We start from the raw sequence: 21,252 nt of genomic DNA on the forward strand, positions 1-21,252 counted from the left end.
AAAGCACTGAAAAAGCTTGCAACTGCAATTTGCCAAGGGTTAAATTGTGCCTTTAACTGTATTTGTGCCACTTCACTGGAATACCTCAGCGGAATCACTTAGATAGGATACTAAAAACCAAACCGTTCCTCTTCTTAGCTGAAAATTATTTTGTCTTGTATATTGTAATATAAAAATAATCAGAAAGCATTTTATTTACACTTAACATACCTGAAAAACACAGGCTAGAAAAGGTAGAAAAAAAGCTATCACATTTCCAATTCCTTCATGGTCCTCCTGTTTGGATTAAAAGAAGTGACAAAGAACTACGTCAGATGCAGTTTTTAGCAAGTACGGCTTGATATTTTAGAACACTATATCTCGTCAAGTACCTCTCATCCTAGTTTATGTTGATTGACTGTAACAGTGTTAAACAGCAAGATCAATATGATTGAACAAGATACCAAGAATTGAGGCTTATGTGACAATTCCTGCTAAATAAAACAGTGCCACCACATAATCAGGACACTTCTTTTTTTCCTTTTGAAAAGTTGTTTACAGTTTCACATTTGTTTAAAAAAATGTACACAAAAGCACCTAGAACAAAATACAAGAATGGAAAAAAAAAAAAATTCAGCAGCCTGGCAAGACTGAAATATTTCTCCAAATCTTAATCTCCCTAGAAAAGAATAAAATGCAATCTGCTGCAACATACAACAAAACGCATGAGGTCTAGCGGGTGAGCAATCAATGGTACATTCCCTGGATGAACAAATACGTCTTGTGGAAAGACGTATGCTCTACTAAGAAGCAGAACAGCCACCCTTAATCTAGTTACCCAAATAACTCTCTCCCTTTGACTCATTTACAGGCTTCAATTCAATCAGGCTTACCTGAAATGAATACTCTGCTAGATGAACTCCTCGAATGAGATTCAAAGCTCCACACATGATGTTCAGAACAAGGGACAGAATCCCCAGGGGAGTCACACGTTGCATTCTGTAAGTAGGGACTTAAAAAAACAAAAACAAAACAAAACAAAAAAACAAGAGAAACTTACATTAGTGAAAGTTTGCACTACTACTTTGAATCTTCTAACATAAAATGACTCAAATTAGCTTATGCGGGTTTTAAACATTTTCAAAACCTTTCATGTTTGCTCCAGAGAAGACCAATTATGAATAGAAAAACCTTTTTTTTTTTTTTTTTTGTTGCGTTACACTGTTCAGTTCTTCAGACATCTAGAAATCAGCAAGAGCTCTGGAGTATTTTTTAAACAGATTTGCTGCAATAGAATTTGTCTTTGTGCTATTTGGCATTAATGTCTTCTTTTATGGTGCACGTAGATACTTTTCAACTGTTTATTAAAGCAGATTAGCATACTTAACACTCTTCACAGGTCAGTAGAAAAGCTAGAGGCTTTAAGCACCCAAAGGCCTGAGAAAGAGCTTAGATTGCTGACACCCTCAAAAGCAAGACAGTGATTCATCTCTTCCTCAATTGGTAATTATGTATTTCTTCCCACTGACAGTTTGAGGGCTGTCTGGTATACAGCAATTTAGTTTCACCTGCATAGTTTCCATACAGCATTTGGTGCCCTAATGAAGCAGTTGCCAGAATACAACTGTAGGAGCCAAGGCCTTTGATGCTCTGCTGCTAGAATAGTTGTTGAAGGAGTTGTCAGGACGATACTACCCAGTCACAGCGGGGAAACGTCTGTAACAGAACTGCTGCTCTTACCTCTGGGCTTCTCAGACTGACAAAAAAAACACGATCAAAACTGGGGCCTAGGAATTCAACTAGATGCTATAGTTTTTGGCCTTTGAGCCACATTTTACATTTGCTTTACAACTCCCTTTCTCCCAACCTGCCCATGTTTCACACATAGCAAATTATCTGTCTCCTTCCTTTCTCACCTTCTCCACTACTACTACTTAACACCCACACCCCCAAATACCATTTCTTCAGGATGGTTTAAATGATACATACCTAATTAAGGTCAAAGCAATTATTACAAATGTGTATTCAACTTTGGAATCTGCCGCTTCTAATACAGGGTTTCAGTTGTCCAAAAGCTCACCTATTTTTTTCCCCTAGCTATACTAGCTAGCCCAACAATAGATACCACACCTAGATACTCACCTACATTTCATCCCTGCCCTCGGATCGCCACAAGTAGAACAGTGTCAGCGAAACAGTAAGAAGGGTAATTTGCAGCTGAGATACCAAATCCAGATCCTCTCCTGCACCAACATCCATAAGATACAGGAGAGAACGAATGAGCCCTCAAGAAGTCTCCCCAGCTTTCAAGATATTTTGCCTCCTGTCCAGATGTAGCCAGCTCCTGACTGCTGTAGATAAACTATGCAACACAGCAGACATTGTCTCTGGCTTCGTTTCAGTGACAGATGAAACACCATAACAGCTTAAATATTGCAGTACTGCATGGTTCAAGATAGGAAAACACTTGTGTCTTCTCCTTCAAGAGCAATTTTGATAGATGGATGTAAAAAAGTCTGCTGCCAAATTAATATAAGGATATAAAGTATCTTTTATAAGTGTCCGTGTAATTAGTTTTTGGCACGCACTTGTACATCCATAATTTCATCTCCAAAGCTGCTGCAAAAGGAACTGTATTAATTCCATTTGATATATGTCACATTATGTGGCATTACTGTATTTTATCGTCATACACGTGTTCATGTAAATAAATGGTGCAAGTAACCCTATCATTCAAAGGCAATTTTGCTTTTTTGCTATACAAGGAAATATAAAGTCCAAACACTGCACTGAACAGAAGCTGTACCAGCACGTTTTTTCATTCACTGACCTGAGTATTCAGTTTCCTATTATTTTTTATAAATTATATAATATTGCAGCTATGTGTCTCTCTCATGGAAATTTCCTAATAAAGACTACTGTTTCTTCTTCCTCAGTTTCTAAGGTTTACTTCAGAGGCACACAGTGTCTCTCAAACAAAGAAAAATTATCAAGCACAAGTGTCATTCAATGTACAGGATCTTGCAAACTACACATGTCAAGAGTTTCCAGTCCCCAGGGAAGAACAATGCAAGTTTCAGTATGTTGCTTCTGCAGCATGGAATATTATGTCAAAGTTATGTATTTTTTTGTCCAGTAGGATAAAAAGAATTGCTATCACAGACGCAGGGGAGATTACAATATCCAGTTACTCGGGGTTCAGATTCTGTGAAACCAATCTTTAAATTGTTTGCTGTGGAGCTTTATTTCTGCTGTATCATTCTGAGGTTTAATTCACAAACTGAAATTGCACAGAACAAGTGAGATGGGTACTGCTAGGGAAAAATTATTACACTTCCTTGTGTGAATTCAATCATATTTTTATAAACAAAATTTCATACTACAATTGCTTGTTACATTAAATAAAGGAACAAGAGAGAACAAGCACTCTTAGTCCAAGATGGCACAATTTTGCACAAGCACAATTAAATGCTAATTGGGTTTCAAACTGATTTGACTTCCAAGTAAAAAAGTTGTGCACTTCAGACTACAAGAACAATACAGAAGATGTTCTGGGGACTGTGGATTATCTAGCACCCAGGAAAAATGCATCTGCAGGTTTGAACATGTACAGAACAATTCTGTGAAAACACCCTCACACAACGAAGAAATTGAAACTTCTGCCTATAAAAGATTTTCTGAGCAGAGGCCTCTGGCTATTTAACCAGAGACTGACATGAATGCCTGTATCACGCTCCATTCTGTCTCTTCAAGGCATAGCACAACAACGGTTTGACAATGAGTCACATACTCAGAGCTCCAGATAAAGACAGCACGAGGAGTGAAAAACGAAATCAGACTCAAACACTTTAAAATAAAATACAAGCACACAAAAGACAGAGATGTGAGCTGTCTTCTAAAAACACCTTAAAAAGGACTTTGTGAAGGACTCCCCGTGAGCCTACAAAAGACTAAGAACAGTCATCAAGGGGTGCACGATGCTGCATAATTTAACAGCACGCTTACTAGATGAACAGCACAAGTTGTTCTTCTACTTCATAGAGCCAATTCTGATGTGAAAACTCTCCCTCTTCACATTTCTTTGGTATACACGCCCCACCATCCTCCAGAGCTTTATCAGCTGTGCCCATATTGAGACACAAGGTGAGGCTTTTGCAACAACAGCTGAGGTTGTGTAGATGTTGATCAAGGATACAATGCTAGTGTCTTTATAGCAAGAATTGGGCTGTGTTTAGTTAACAAAGGAAGGAACAAACAGAGGAAAGAATGAAAAAGATAAGGAAAAAAAAAGCTCTTGTTCCCATATATACTAACAAGGATAAAACTGCCCTGACTTTTCGGACTCCTTTCACACTAAAAAGAACAGCCAGGGGACATGATCACACAGCTCGGAAGAAGACAGGAACGAGTGACAACCACATAGGGAGACTGACATTTTGATCAATCCATTGATTGATCTATCTTCACTATAGAATATAGATGCAATTAAATTCTGCTCTCCTGCAACCATAACACTTCAACGTATGCTCAAAAAGTCTCCTATATAGCAGAGCCATAATATAAATAACATTCATACAGGAACAAACGCTATCCACACAGCTAAACTTAGAGGAGCAAAGTAGGGCTGGTAGGTAATGATGAGAGGAGAGAGACATAAGCCAGGAAAGCTGACTCCAGCTGAGGGAACAGATGATCATAAACATGATCCTTAAAATAAAGGCAGAACAATCTGTAAGAGTATTTGGGTTAGACCAGAGAGAACAGCAAGAAATACAAAGCCAGATGGAAAGTAAAAGAAAGCAATTAAGAATATGGGGGAACTGAATATGTATTTCTGATCTGTGGACACAGACTAGCTTGCAAATGTTTACTGGCACTGAAACTGTACACATTAGTGCAAAGAATTTCTAACCCCTGTCACATCATGAAAATATTTAACCTTCAAGCACATTTCTGAGGAGCACTCACAAATCTGACTGGCAAATAAAACGTTTTCAATTCTATCTTTTCTTCCTCCTGGCCACTGCCCCTCTATACTTTAACTTAAAATACCTATGTCAAATTAGATTCCAGCTCATCCATCAGAAAAAATAAGACTGAGCAACTGGAACTTAATTTTATTAGTGCTTCGTAAGCCAAGAACAACAAAAAAAGAGGAAATACAAGTTCATGGCACTCCAGCTGCACTTAAACCACCCTCCTAACAGGATTAAAATAGGGACATGGTTTAGTGGTGGACTTGGCAGTGTTAGGTTTACAGTTGGACTCGATGATCTTAAAGGTCTTTTCCAACCTAAATGATTCTATGATTTTACGATTTCATTTCGTAGAGGAAATAGGCAGGACTTTGACTATGCAACTGAAACAAAAATAAGATTATACCCATTTTACAATAAATAAGTAGAGGTTAGTACTTGTAAAAGCAGGTAAAACGTCAGTATTCGTTACAAAAAGGTCCCTTTTGTGTTGTTTATACAGATGTACATATCCTCTTTCAGAATTTTAGTCAAATGCATTACATTTTAAAGAATAAGGTAAAAGGAGAAAGCAAAGAGGGGAGAACAACCCAAAACAGACAGTCTGGGAATAAGAGATTTAACCCCAGCTCATACCCTTCTCATCTTTTCTTTCCTCAAGGCTGAAGCAACTCATTCAGACTGTAATTACATATCTTCTATTAGAGTTTGCAACAAGCAATGAATTAGTTGAGCTTCTTTTGTCATAGAAAATTTAACAAACAACTACTTTAAAAGCATGAGAATTTAACATGGAAAATGCCAAGTCCATTTACAACCAATTGTCCATACAGAGAACCTGATCTAAGGCTGGGAGAGAAGACACTACCACAAGTCCTTAAAGGCTCTGATGCATACCTGCTATAATCTAAAGACCGTATGCTGCTTACAATGATAGAAAGGCAGTCTTTTTTCTTGGGTTTCATACACGATATATATATTTCTCAGTACAAAAGGAACCACTGCTGTTACATGTTTTTCTGTCATTTGCAAAGTTAGGTTCAGGAAGTCTACTGTCACCTGTGCGTAGTAGTAACTTACCAACCTCCACATGAACACCTGCATGCCCACCATTTGTTATCCCATTCATCAGCTCTGTATCCTCTAGTTTCAGCTGAACCGGGGGCCGGAACTTCAGCTCCTCCTCAATCTTCTCCCAGTTGGCCTTCATTTGAGAGCCACTTGCACAGTTAAAATGGCATTTCACTTTCTGAATAACATTATCTGAAACAATATAAAAACATGCTTCAATCAGCTCTGCAAAAGTTAAGTGCCTTACATAATTATTAATCAAATTATGGCATTCTTTTCTGATTGCTTTTCTTTTCTTCCTTCATTTCTTATTAGTTTCAGGTGTAAAATTCCACCACTGGTTAGGGAACAAAAAATACCTCTCCTAGGTATTTTATATTGCACCCACTCCCTCCTGGACACTTTAAATCTCAACATAATGCCTACCAGTGGACTGAAAACAAGCTTTCATATTCCAGGGTAGATGTAACACATATCTTAAACTACCCATGAACTACCATTGTGTTTTAACAATGTCAATGATTACGTTTTTTCCAGCATGGAGATAAATTAATTCAACATATATTTGAGTCGTGAAGCAACTCTGACTGGCAGAGGCAATTCCACAGTGATTCCACCAACGTCCAAGCCACAGATCTACGTACAGATCACCCTGCTTCATCTCTCACACTTTAAATTTAAATACCATTTGCAAGCAAATCCCTTTCCACAAATGTGGCTGCTGGTTTGACAGGAGTTGCTCTGAGACTAAGTAAAGAATTTGTCCAAGTATGAATTACTCACACCTCCAGAATGAAGTACCTCACTGTGGATACTGCTACTTCCTATTTAATTGTGCAAAGATATTGGCAAATTCAAGCTATTTCAAATGCTTAGGAAAATAAAATGCAGAAACATTTATTTTGCTAAGATATCCTATGAGTAAAATCAGTATCCTTAAGATATTGTTACACTAGCAGACTTGCATAGGTTGACCACAGCTAGTACTGGATATGATAAATGTGTAATAGCTTAAGCCTGAGTTTTGAGACCACACAGGAGGACTTTATGTTGTGCTAGAATACACAGTGCTATAAGCATTCCTTAGTGAAAAATCCTGTATATTACCTTAAGTCAGCCTGCTCTAATTATCTGTAACTACCAGGGAAAAGGCTAAGATCTTAGGAAACAAGTACATCTTAGGTGCAAACACAGGAGGGAGAAAAACAAACAAACAAACAAAAAAAAACCCCACACATCAACATTAGGTAGACTCATTAACAAAATACTGTATAATAGTAAAATTTAAAAAAAAAAATGCATTTTTTCTTTAAAAAGAGCCTTATGCAATTAAAAGAGGCTAGAAATTCCCAAATTCCTACTCAAGTTAAAAAAAAAGGAGTCATTTGGATCTCAGCATAAAATTACATCATGACTGGAATGTGCCCTGCAGGGAATCCACCCAAAATACAAGATGGCTCTATAATACACTTTCCTTGTGGATTTCTCAATCTTTTAAGCATGGGCTTAACACTATTACCAAAATCTGGATAGAAGTGTGCTAATCCACTGCCATATCTTATCCTTTCCCAGAAAACACCTTCTCATTGCAAGGGAATTGTGTTTTTCAAAGGTGCGAGGTTCAGTACAGCAGCTGCTACTTGGCAAGAAAACCATTTATATCAGGTTAAAAAAGAAACAGTAGGCATGATTATGAAGTATTATGTGAATCTAAGTCATGCCAGAAGTAAAGCTGCCCATAATAATCTATTCTGTCTCCCTTTTTTCCTGTACCCATCTGTCTCCACTTGTCAGATTTTTTTTTAATTAAGTTAGAAAGTGTTTGAGATGTGGATTTCTTTTTTCTTTTGTGCTTGTTTATTAATCACCATAGCATTTTGTTCATCTATTACAGGGGCTCTCAGGAACTGCAAAACCGATAATCTAATAGTTTAATGCAGTTACAAGATCTCCTCCTACACATGCATGCAAAGGCACACACACAGATACACTTTTATGATCAGGCTTTGGCCAGAAGACATTGTTTAACTTCATAAAAGTAGCAGACAAAGAATTCTTACTATTAGAGAACAAAAGTTACAAACCAAATTCAAGAAAAGCATATGGTCTGGAAGCTAAACTGATGCTTGTTGTATCGTAGGAAGCAGCAAATTCCCACTGAAGCTCTTCCAAGAAGCAAAACGCCATGATGGTTGAGTAATTGCTGGAACAGATTGCCATGCAGGCAATATCCCCAGAAGAAAGGAAACTGAAATAGAAAAAGCAAAAATGTAACATCAACATTAAAAGGTAAAAGAGTCATGCTGAACATGAGAAGTAAACTGTGCTTTCTGTCAAAACAAAATGTACAGGCTGCACTGAAAGAGCAGACTGCAAAAAATATATTGTTCGCACTGCTGTAATAGTCCTGCAAGCCCCTGTAGATCTAATGCTTATTCTTACCTCATTCAGTATGCCTTAGCACACTAAAGATCACAACACAGATTTTATTAAATTGCTACATCAGTGAAAATTGACATTATTTTCCCAGGCTGGCTTCACATCATGCTAAAGAGATGGCCAGAAAACATCACAGGCAAGAAGATTTTGAAAGAAAACACAGTGGCTTTCCACAAACAAAAGTAAAAACAAGCAAGCTCATTCAACAGGAAGCAAGCAGATGTATTCCTTGCTCCCCTTGAATATGACAACTTCATATTAACAGCAAGAGATATTTGTTAACTTGCACAAACCAAGATATTCAAACACTGTTACTGCTAAGTCATCTGTAATAAAGACAAGTTTGTGTCAGAAACAGCACAATAAAAATTCTACTCCAAAAGGGGTCCCTCTAACACTGAAGCCATATTTACGCAGAAGTTTCTCCTTACAGATGGCCAAAAACTTCCAGGAAACTTAACAGGGCATTCATCTGACCAAAATGTAGGTGTGTACTTAAGGATGAGAGAGATCACTCTCATCTAGGCTTCATTAAATAAAATGGGAGTCAGGGCACCAAGTTCAGATGTCAGCACTCATAATGTAGATAACTAAACTTCCACAATCCCCACCTTAATTACAGATTTGTAATTATCTCTGAAAGAAGACTAAGGAAATCTTCCCTTGCAGGTTAGCCATTTGTTAGCAATATTTCAGTATAAAACCAATGTTTTGAAGCTGAAAAATTACTCTCTCTCTGTATTTTCTCTCTGCATTTTCTCTCTTTTCTACTATTGATATATTTCATCCCTCTTATACAGAAATACTTGTGGTTTCTATTTTATCACATTTTTATTTATTCATTGTACTATGTACTTGGGATTTATGGTTTTGATTAGCTCCATTACAGCCTAGTGACACTGGGTACATTCCCTAAATTACTTTTGTCCCCAGCTCACAGCTGAGGATCAACACCATGCCTGCGTAAAACTACCTTTTCCCAGTTGTCAATAATTTATAGCCTTTTTGGCACATATCTGTTTGTACTCTTCTCATTTCAGAGCCAGATGCATAGCTACTTCTGTAGAGACTACAGAAGATTAAAAGCAGCAGAACATGTTAGCATTAAAGGGCACTTTGAGGGAAAAGGAATTAAAATGCTAATCTCTGCCTTTCCATTTGAGTCACTGTAAGTCCATGGATCTTCTTTCTCCAATCACTCCCCCAAAAAGGGATACTTAGTTTTAGCTCAGGGTCTCTAAGTTTTCTTACTTCTGCTAGCCAGAAATGCAATCACAAGCTAAAACTCATTTTTAGAACTAAACTAGAATTAACAGTAAATGAAAATTCTCATCTCTGAATGAAACCTTAATTTCTTAAAATAAAGACAAGCAAATCCTTCTCCAATAAATAAAAGCAAAGATTTACAATTTCTCCATACTGGCTATTGTCAGTATGCTTCAAGCCTCCTCAAGACACACGCATCAGCCAGAGCTTCTAGAGACTTGAACCCTGCTGGTATTCAGAAAATGGAGTGGGCAGTACATAGGAGGGAGTCAGGGCAGTTCTGTGCAAACCAGATCAGAACTGTAGGGGCCCGAAAGAAGGCATCAGCAAGACCTGACTATCCCTGAAGAAAAGGATTTGGGGTTTAGACTAAACTAAGTAATTCTTAGGCACTAGGATGCCATCTTAGAAGGTATTTGTAGAAGTCCAAGATACTCCAATTGCTAATAGTAACAAGTACTGCCCATCAAGCAGAAAGCATTTGCTACAAAAAGTGACAACTAAAATAAGCAATTCTTAACATATGCTTACTAAACTGGGTGGGAGCTGTGTGCCTGTGGTGCTGAGAAATAAGGTTTCAAAATACTGCTTGGAGGTTACAATCTAGACATGCATGGTGGGATTTCAGAGTTGAGTTAGGCGCTATAGAATATACCTAATCCTTAAAGTTCAACTAATCCCCAGGACAACTATTTCAAAAATTAAAGTAAAAAAAAAGCAAACAAGCAAAAGCAGGGACTTACTGTATGCTAAGGTCACGTCCTTTTGCTGTGCCTCGACTTGGATACTGCGCCAGAATTGAGGACAATGCCTTTAATCTCTTTCTGCACTCCAGAAAGTCCTGGTTGAAATGAAAATCTGTGGAGGCTGAGAGGGGAAGTCCATCCCTCACCCGCACCACACAGGCAAAGAAGATCATGGACATTCTCCACTGGAGTACTCATGAGGACAACCTGAAAATGAAATATTAAATTAGGTTAATGGATGTAGCGTTAGTTGCTTACAATCCAATATGCTAGCCAGAATTATGTCAAGGTAAGACTTTATTCACCAATGCTGCTGAAGAGTACCTCTCGTAACACCACTGCCATTGAAAGGCAATCAAACTGTTCTCAAAGGTCACGGCTGCATCCATTTTTTGCCTCTCAGACAAAAAGGTGAGGCAAGGGATTTGACAGGGGAATTATCTACCTGAAAAATATCACTATTTTCCCTCCTTCTGCTTTACCTCAAGCATCAGAAACGTGGAGTAAAGTTTTAAAGGTATTTACGGAAACTGGCTAAGTCCCACTGACACACCGCATCTTCACTTGTGTTGCAAATAGTTGCATTAGTGTTGCAGTTATCTTATTTTCTAGTATAACACACAAATACAAAAATAAATTTTAGGCTACAGCTTGTCAGGCTCTTTTTACAGAACCAACTAGGACTAAATATAGAATAAAAGTTGGCCTCTCTTTACTTCTTACTCTTCAACAGGTCACAATCTCCCATGAAAAGTTATTATTGGGATTTACCTGGTACATTCAGAACACACAGGAGATCTGTCCTTCAGACATACCATGAGTACTCAGTGCAAGATGTTAGAATACTAATGCAGCAGCTCACATAATCTCTGAAAGATAACCATAATGAACATTTTAGAAGACTAATGACCTTTATGTATATAAATATTTACAAGGTAAAATCTCCTGTGCAGTGGGTACACATAAGCTAGAAAGTATTATGCCTAAAGGAAAACAAAAATGATTTTTTTTATCCAATATATCAATTCCGAGATGCATTCAAAGACACTATGAAATGATATGCAAAACGTTTCTGATGCCCCAATCACTGTTAAGTCATCCTAGCTTCCTGTGAAAGAGCAGCTCTATATCAGCAGACTTTAAGTGATTATCACAAGTAAGTCAAAAAAAAAAAAAAAAAAGGCATTTACTTTGCTTCAGGCAAACTACCTAAACGAAACATTAGGAAAAAAAAAAAAAATCACAGTGTGAACTCAAACTTTTGATAAAGGGAATGACTGCTTTAAACAACCCTGTATCAAACAATTCATTACAATGCTCAAAGTTTCTTTGAAACGTGTCTCATCACGAAGTGTTTTTCCTATCTAAGAAGGTAAGAGAGCAAAGCCTCTTCTAGTTCGGGCATTCATAAACCCTCTTGCCTGTAGAGCTGCTCTAATGTCTAATAAGGGTTGAGTTCTTACCACAAGTGGCACTAAGAGAGTCTCGTTTCAGCTCCACAGGAATCATTTCCACATAACTTGTAGGAACTATCCCTTTGTCAAAGGTGGCTGCAGTTTACCAGCACATTAAAGCAACTAACAATTGTCAGAGGAATTGCCAGAAAGCATAATTGCATGTAACTTGTTTCCTTAGAAAAGGAAATGAAAACTATAGAAGATTACACATCACTCGAAAAGTGTTATTTTGAACTTTTAAAATGGAGATTAAAGAAGAATTAGATGTTAGGTTTTTTCCACTATCACTCTCACAGTTCTTCTCCAGTAGTCATTTGAGTTGTAAAATCAAACTAAGCTCACTAACTTCCCTTCAGCACGCATCAAAAAGGCTTTCAACAATAATCAAGATTATTATACGTCAACTTGAAACGTCACATCAATCTTCAATGTGTTTTTCGAGTAGCCATGAAAGAAACAGTGCAGAAAGCTGCTTAAACTTTAGCATAAAAGTGAAATGAAAGCAAAAAAGAAAATTGCCAACTCAGAAATATTAACTTTAACACAGTCAACTTTTAAGTACAGTTGCTCAGAAGAGCACAGTTTTATGGTCAATAGTTGGGAATGCTGATGAAGTATAAGTCCAAAATATCCCACTTGACAAACACTGCAGCCGCAATACATTGAACACTCTCATTTACCTTCCAGAAACAGCCAGAAGGTAACCAGGAAAATGGAAAGGCGCTAAACTTAAAAACCAAAGACATTTTCTAAAATGTACTCAGCCTATGAAATTATTCAACTTACTATGCCACTTACAGGAAGAGTTTAAGATTTAAAAAAAATATATATATTCATCACTAGGGATAACATTGCCTACAGTTAACCAACTGCACATATAAAGGTATACAACTTTCCAAGACATGCAAACCTTCATGCTTCAGGGCATAAGGCTTTCACCAAGTATCAGCTGCCCATCAGAGTGATTCTCTTTTCTCCTGTGAAAGATCTGGTATCAGTCACCATCAGGCAGACTTCCAAATTAAATGCCAGACTTCACTGGAAAAATGAGCCAATGCTCCCTCCTTGGAGAATACACCTGCTGTAAAGTACTATCAGACTATCACTGCTGTATTAATCCGAAAGGCTTGATTTATTTTTTTTAAAGCTACCTGCCTGTGAATTTTTAAGTTTGCTGCCTAAGGAAATAAGGCTTATACAACCAAGCTATAAGTGCAAGTGGGACAGATACCTTACGTACCTTTTGGTTTTGTGAAAATAGGTAAATGTGTATCAAAGGAACAGAGAGAAAGGCTGATGCAGTGACTCAAACCTTAACAGAGAGCAGGTGAGCACAACCTCAGGGCAAAACAACTGGAAATGTGTTCACTGGTTCTGCTTCTTATAGAGCTCCCAATTACATGGTGCATAGGTAACACCCTACTCCCGAACAGAGCAAAAAGGTGTGAGATTTGAGAACAGTACCTGCAAAGACTTCTGAGGAGTTAAAAAAAAAAAAAAAAAAATACAAGTTTTTCATAATTCAGGCATTTATTTATTTGAAATGTAGCACAGGCTTAGCTAAAAGAGGCAAGAGCCAACATCCCCCTGCAGAAGAGAGCAAAGCCTAAAAATAAATTCATGCAACTGTTTCACCTGTCTTGTACGTAACTCTTATCACCAACCACCTATCACTCAGACTCATCTAGCCCTCTCCTTTCCTTTTCCACATTCCCCCAGCCCACCTACTCTGGCACTGCACCTCAGTGAGGCTTTGGGGTTTCTTTTTGTTTTTTCACAAGCCTCTTGTAACTTGCACATCAGAAGGCGCTTTGTGCCCATGGCAAGTAACAGTTACTAATGTCAATTCCCTTCAAAGTTTAATTACTTGAAAGCCAATTTTACCACATCACCTGTAAGTGAACACATACTATCACAACCTACTGGATTGATCAAGGTGTGCACATAACCAAGTGAATCCATGATCCTACTATTTCAGATTGACCTACCCTTTCCTCCTCCAGTCTCTTTCTATTTGCATATGATTAGCAGCCCAAAGTTTCTGCAACTGACTTTACGTGGCAGGCCTTTGAACTTGGGTCGTGAACTTTGACAATGTACTTGTGTCTTTTGATTAAGCAGATATCAAATCTTGCTGTGTTCAGAATTAATAATATCACAGTGCCAGTAAAACAGCTGGCCTGACAAGCAGGCAAAACCTTGAGAGATATTTCAAGCAATTGTTTCAGAAGAACAAGTTATAATTTATAGCTTAAGTAAACAAAGGGGTTTGGGTTTTTTTCATTATTTGAAGCACCTGTACATCTAACACTTCAGAAGAAAACTGTTTAGTGTAAGACTAACATAAACAGTACATATTTACCAGTCTTATGACAAACAAGGCTCTTCAGGGTATTCCCACAGTAGGCATCTAAGAAGTTATCTGAAGCTGAGTTCCTCCGTCCTCCTAAGTAGCAGCCAACTCTCTCCAGTGACTAGGTAGGGATTATTGAGGCAGCCTTAATCAGACCTCTTCACTTCACTACACTGTTATGCAAGATCCTCCATATAAGAATATTAGTCCCAATTCACAAGCGCCACACCTCCAAATGCTAGACAACCTCCTACTTTATTGTCTGTACTTAGAAAACAGAAAGAAGAAACTCAAAAGGCTATGAAAACAAATGCAAATCAGTACATAGTTCATGAGGGGAATTATTTTACAAATATTGTTAGGAAATTTAAGAAATTATTTTACCTAACCATCAAAAGCAGAAAGTTTCCTTCTCAGAATGGCATAACACTAAAAAGGAATGTCTTGCTACCAGGATCTCTCTCAAACATTCATCTTCTCTACCTGTTGAGCATCACATTTCCCTTCTTTCTAGAGGTGGCACATGGGACAGTGTCAACATCCAACAACATCCAACTATTCTGTTAAGTTCTGATCTTCCTACTGAAGGAAGAGCAGAAAGCTTTAGGGAATGTTACCATGGTCCAGGAGGCTCCTGAAGCAGCCTGTGAAGTTTTTTGGACACGTGATAGCTTGATACACGGTCATTAACTATGGCACCTAATGCACCTTCCCTCAGGTGGGTAAGCTTCAGAGGGAGTCACAGACAGCTACAGGTTGGATGCCAGAATACGAAAGAGATGCAGGTTGACTCAATCAAACACAAAACATTTAATAAAGCTGCAGCTCAAGTGCTGGTTTCAGTCTCAACCAACAAGAAGAGAAAAGAAATTGAGATATGGTTCATGAGGGAGAGTTACTACTTCTCTGCAGGATCAGGAGATGGATTTTATCCTCTTCTCATATATACAAAAAAGCAAATCTGAAATGCTGTTACATTTCTCATCTTCTAAGACTGCAGTAAGAGTATCCATGTGCTTCTTCCCAATTGCTCTCCCTCAATGCTCACAGCATTGCTGACCAAACTACAGATGTCACAGACCTACAGCAAACAAGAGCCACGCTCCAGGTTTAGCAGTGAATAAAAACGATTTGAAAGCATGATGCTAACTCAACTTTTAAAAGAGAATTTGTGGATATCAAGAACCTATAGGCTCCTATAAACCCTACAGGCTTTATTCTTATCCCCAAAGGCAAGCAGGCTGAAAACCCTTACCATCACAAATCTGCTGTCTACACATACTCCTACGAATTACCAGGAATAACACCTGTTACACAAAACTCAAACCCCAACATTCAGCTCCCCCATCAACCGCACTACCTCAATGAACAGTCCTCCTAATGCTTGCCCAAACCACACCATAACAACTCTGTAAGGCTCTGAAGCTCTCCCCCTACCTTAATCTCTCAGAAACATCAGCCACCTTTATCTGCTCCTGACTACGGACCCACCCCCACCAACCTGTACCCTGAAGCCTCCTAAAGCCCACCAGCTCATCTCCATACCTTCACCAGCCCACATACCTAAGGACCCATCCCATATCCATCCTGTTCCACTCACCACATTACACATACCTAAACTCTATTCACCCCTCTCCTCCCGCACATTAAGAGTCCCCAAACCCCCAAAAGCACCTCTCTCCTACACTCTCCAATAAACCCAGACACCTTGAAAGCCACCACCCTCATCAGGGCACTCTTTCATACTGATAAGCCTCCCCATACACCTCTCAAGCACCCAGACACCCCCAAATCTTACTCCCATCCCACAGGTCCCAAACCTTCACATTATCTCAGCTCACCTCAAGACATCCCCAGCCCAACGCAAGCCCTCCTCAGTGTCCCAAGTCCTCCTCCCCCTACACCCCTCAAGCACCCCAAGGAACCCCCAAATCCTACATCCCTACCCCAGGATCCCGACCCCAACACACACATCACCCCTTGCTCACCCCCACCCCATCCCCACATCCCCCAAGACCCCAACTCCCCTCACCGCCTCCCCACACCCTCCTTCAACCACCCCAAACCTTACTCCCCTGCCAGAGGACCCCACACCCTCGACATTACCCCAGCTCACCCCCTCAGGGCCCATCCCTCCCTCCCCCCCCCCCCCAGGCACCCTCAAACACCCCCCCCGGAGCGGCAGGGCTCAACCCCGCCCCGCCACCTCCCCGGCCCCGGGGACCCAGAAGGGGACTGAGGAGGAAGAGGAGGAGGAAGAGGAGGAGGAAGAGGAGAGGAGAGGCCCCTTCCATCCCCGGGACCCCTCCGCCGCTCACCTTCCCCCAGGCCGCGCTCGGCGGCGGCGGCGGCGGCAGCACCACAACACGCCCCGCCCCGCCCCCTTCCGCCCACAGAGACGGCGGGTAGAGTGTCAACGGCGCGGGGCACGCCGGGACGGCGGAGGCCGGTTCAAGGCCCGTTAGAGGAGCCGCCATCCCGTTCCACGCACCCACCTCACCGCGGGTGAGGGGAATGGCGCGGGGGTGGCGGTCAGGCCCCGGAGGTAGCGGAGGGCCGGCCTTGGGCCTTGGTCCGTCGGTGGTGGCTAGAGCCAGGCCGCGGGCTGTGGTGATTCCCTGGGGGCTCCCACCGGGCCGGGGTCGGGGCCGCCGCCCTGAGGCCTGCCGCGGCCCACCGCAGAGCGAACCGCGGGCGGCCGTCACACAGGGTCGGGGCCGTAGGCTCGGCCTGAAGATGAGCCCCAGCCCCGTTGTGGAAGGGCAGGGAGGTCAGGGCGTGTGGGCGGTGGGTGCCGTCGTCTCGGCGGGGAGCAGTCGTCCAGCCGAGGCCGTGGGAGCCATGCTGGAGCCCACGCAGGAGCCGAGGGAGACGTGGGGGGGGGGGAAACGGTGAGGTTTTGGACACCCAAGTCGAACGTGAAGGAGTCTTACCAGGCTCTTCTGGAAGCCGTTGGTTGAAATAAAACTCAAGCTCTCTAGCCGAGTCCTTGTGCTGGTGCTTTGAGAGGAACTCTGTACCATTGCACGTCCAAGGTGACAGATGGGATTCTTCTTTTTGATTAAGAGCTGCTGCTGAAGGTGAACTCGGATTCAAAGTAGATTACCTTCTTCCTTCCTTCTGGTGGTGCCAGGCATAGGAAAAAGTCAGGAAGCTCTGCCTCTGGAATGATACCTGTGCCTCATTGCGGGCGTTGCAGCAGTAACGCGCTGCAAACTGTCTTTTCACAGGACATTCATTTGAAAAAACAGCAGAGTAAAAAGAGCAAATAAATAAATATGTTACTGAACATGGGAACTCTGAATTCACAAATCTTGACATAGGGACGTTATCCGAGTGTAATCAAGTTGTTGCTATTTTTAAGCAATAGCAGCACTGCTTAGTACCATGTGCAGTGGATAACAATTGATGTTCTGCTGTTGCTAACAGCTTCCACTCCTCATCAAAACATTTCATCATGGTGGTGCAGGTCTACCTTGTTTCACAATCTGATTTCATCCCCACTGAGGGTTGCTGCTTTGGATTCTTCCTGTTGGTGAAATGAAATATCCTGCTTTAGGGGAAAAATGTATTTGGGATTCTGGGGAACAGCAATAGATCAGCTTAATTCCAAGTACTTCTTCCATCCATGCAGGATTTTGTTTGCCCATTTCCTGTAGCGTGGTGGATTTTGGTCTTTTTCACTTTGAAAGGAACATCTCGCTGTTTACCAGCACCACCAAAAGAAATAGATGTGTTGTCTGGTAGGCTTTTTCCTCCCGTTTTTAGATCTTCGTTAGGAAGCTGGTGACCCTCCTACGTGCAAGTCCACAACGCAGCAGGTAGCACTGACTACTCAGCAGTTGCTGCATCCGTACTCCCAGGCGTGTTTGAGGGAGCCGTGCTGCCGCTGAAGCCAGCATTCTTCTCCCTGTGAGTGGCAAAGGCCTACGCGCCATTGCTGTTACGCTCTGTTAACAGCAGCTGCACTTTATTCGTAGGCAGAGGCAAACCCGTTAGGGATCTTAGGGTGTCATAATCTGTTTGCTTGTTTCACAAGTTCTTTTGAGGAGCTGGCTAAAATCTAGCTGCGTGGGGATTTGTTAGCCCAAGACAGCCATCCTTTGAAAGCACTAGAGACTCCAGCCTTTGCCCCCCTCTTTTACTCTTCCAGCTCTTCAATATTCAAGATACTTACGTGGCCAGAAGACTGAGCAGGGATATCGCTTAGGCAGTGACTGAATTGCTACTGGCCCAGGAGGGATAAGCAGACAGAAGTTGTGTCAGCACTGCACAGCAGAAGTTATGTTTGATCGTGCTCATCTTGACTTAGTGACAAAAACCTTCCTGCTACCCATTCCTGCTAATACAGTACAAAATGCAAGGTTCCTGTCCTTTACAGAGACTGGAGGGTTGATTTAAAAATTCATTGTATGTTCAGAAGTGAACTCCTTATGTCATTGTAGCTTAGCAGCATCCCAATGAATGACAGCCAGCGCTTTGCAGGGCTCCATCTTACTGACTACACCAAGTTGTAGCACAAGAGTAGCTCAGAAGATTGGAAGATACAGGTTCCTCCAGGCAACGCTTTGCAACTTCTTGTAGGCAGAGCCACTGTCGTTCTTTCCCAGTACCTGCTGTCACAGAAAATGAGGAGCCCGACAAGTAAAAATGCTGAAGCGCTGCCACTCTGTCAGTAAGGCTGCACTGACCACCAAATGCTCCCTATCTTTCCAGTTGCTCCACCAGTCTGCTACTGGTCACCCAAGATTGTTCCTCTTTGCAGTAGGCAGTGGATCTAGGACGAGAAGTTTGAAGGCTGAGTCCAAACAATTATAAGGAAAAAATGTTTCTGTCTTCATCAGCAGTGATCTACCCACTGGTGCTGAAGAGAAAAGAAACAAAAAGCTGATTTTTCTTTTGCCACAGCTCCAACTGTAAGAAATGAGAACAGTGAAGCACAGAGCAATGATACTGAATGTCCAAAGAAAACAATGTTACTTGCAGACAGGCTTGAACCAGATAAGCTGAGTTGATCTGTATCCCGTATGAGAAGCTTTGCCAGGGAATTTGAAGCCAATGTTTGCTTCCATTTTGAAGCAGCACATCCTTACATCAAAGACAAAACTATAAAGCATAGACTGAGTATTTGGGGCAAAAGAAAAAAAAATAATCATCCACCACTGAATACTAGAGTGTTTGAAGAATCTTTCTGTGTTAACCACTGCATTGACAGTACATGAAAACCTCAGCTGTTGAAGAGCTGTTTTACCTATCAGCTGAGAGCTGGTGATAGCAACAGTTAGCAAAAACAAACCAGACAGAAAACTACTTACTGCTACTCAGACTATTCAATTTTTTCCACTTCACGTGTGAAGTAACTTAAAGATATTAAAAAAAAAAACCAAAACAAAACAAAACAAAACACACACAAAAAAAAACCCCCAAACAACCAAACCCAGGGCACGGTCTGGCTGCACCAGAGCAGCTCCTAGTTTGCCATCTAGCCAGGCCAGTTTACTGATACTGAATGTGAGTTGATGTAAGATGGTCACATTGATAAGAGATGACAAAGCAGGTAAACTGAATATATTTTAAGGTTTCCTTCTCTGAGGTCATATGGAGTGGGGTTTGCATACATTAGACATGGCACATTCAGGGTCAGGCAGCCTGGCCGAGCGGATTATACAAAATCATGCAGTAGTCCCTAAATCCCCAGGAAGCTGTGGAAGTGCCAGCCAACATGAGCAGTGCCTTGCTGTGAAAATAACATGCTGTTGTTTCAATGAATGAGTTTTTACACTTTCATCTCTTGCATTAAATGCAAATTCTCTTCTTATTGCTGTGGCACGGTGGTAAGAAAGAGGCAGGGTACTCATCCACCCATTTCCCCATGGCATTCAGAAAAGCATGATTTTTTGACTGACCTTCTGTTTGAATTATCATGCCAGCCACAAAACAAAGGTCTGCTTTGTTAGATTGCTTGCCTTCGGGATTTTCTTGTGATTTAATGATCCTAGCCACGACTGAGAAAGAACAGAGCATGGCAAATATTAAAACTTTCACTAAGAGGTTTAAATTAAAATAGAAGAAAACACACTGACATGCAAAACGCTTGACAGCTTTCTGGACGAATACAAGCTGGCATTTGACGGTGATGTTAAAAACAAAATAGATATAATAGCTTGTTAGAGCTCAAATGTCTTCACCAGTACTTCCTGGGTGAGCAAGAGTGCTGGACACGGATCCTGCTTTTAGAAGGTCACAATACTGGTTCCAAGGTAAACAGCTGGAATTATCCAACTGATAGCACAAAGCTCTGCTTTAAAAGAAAGGTATGCCCTAATCTGAAAGAGAAGGCTATTACAGTCTTTATGCCTTTCACAACCACTTATTTATGGTATGTGGATACACCTTGTGTGTGTATGAATAGTAGAGCTAAACCACTGTTGTATATCTTAGATATGCAAATAGTGAATCCAAGCCATTTGCAAAATGGGAAAGTATGTGTAAGATTAAACCCTTCTCAGCATGCTCAATTTTACACATGTCCAGTAATCACAGCCTCAATGAAAATGTGTTTGAGGGGATTAGTCATTTTCTGAATGGAGATTTGATGTCTTACCCAAGATAATGGATCATGATGCTCCTCTGATAATGGCTGGCAAGGCAAGGTCACTCAAGACCCTGGTCTGTAGCCAGTGTTTCTTCTGTAGCCGCCACATTTCTCTCCCACATTGTCAGCAGGGTGACAGGCTGTCATGAGAGACATTAAACATTTTGCATTACCAACACATCAGCATAAGACACTGGCTGAGCACTACAGACAAGTACAAACACGTAGTAAAGCCAGTCTCTGAATCACATAGTAATGCTCATTTCATTACTTCCCAAAACATCTGTGATGGAGGAACATAAGAAGCAAAGTATTAAATTTTCATTTCCTAGGAATTTGGAAAGTAGATTTGTTAACTTCTAGAACAGCT

The 21,252-nt window shown here is 40.8% G+C and overlaps 1 protein-coding gene across 9 annotated transcripts in view; it reads right to left on the reverse strand.

The window, feature by feature from the left end:
- SEC22C (SEC22 homolog C, vesicle trafficking protein) overlaps positions 1-16,698 on the reverse strand; it is a 30,321-nt gene extending 13,623 nt beyond the window's left edge. For 8 of the 9 annotated variants that reach the window (XR_005932066.1, XR_005932065.1, XR_003922676.2 and 5 more), the window contains exons 1-7: positions 16,606-16,698; positions 11,249-11,346; positions 10,475-10,684; positions 8,111-8,274; positions 6,036-6,218; positions 873-991; positions 211-276 (exon numbers count right to left, since the gene is read on the reverse strand). Coding sequence is in view for 3 of the 9 variants with exons in the window: in XM_030008975.2 (XP_029864835.1) it covers positions 211-276; positions 873-991; positions 6,036-6,218; positions 8,111-8,274; positions 10,475-10,656 (714 nt within the window). In the remaining 6 variants the exon portion in view is untranslated. Of the gene's footprint in view, positions 1-210; positions 277-872; positions 992-6,035; positions 6,219-8,110; positions 8,275-10,474; positions 10,685-11,248; positions 11,347-12,844; positions 12,912-16,605 lie in introns of all 9 variants that reach the window. The other variant, XM_030008976.2, reaches the window with a different exon arrangement.
- Between the last annotated feature and the right edge of the window lie 4,554 nt (positions 16,699-21,252).

The sequence above is a fragment of the Aquila chrysaetos genome, chromosome 3 (assembly GCF_900496995.4).
Source record: "Aquila chrysaetos chrysaetos chromosome 3, bAquChr1.4, whole genome shotgun sequence".
NCBI classification, from domain to species: domain Eukaryota; kingdom Metazoa; phylum Chordata; class Aves; order Accipitriformes; family Accipitridae; genus Aquila; species Aquila chrysaetos.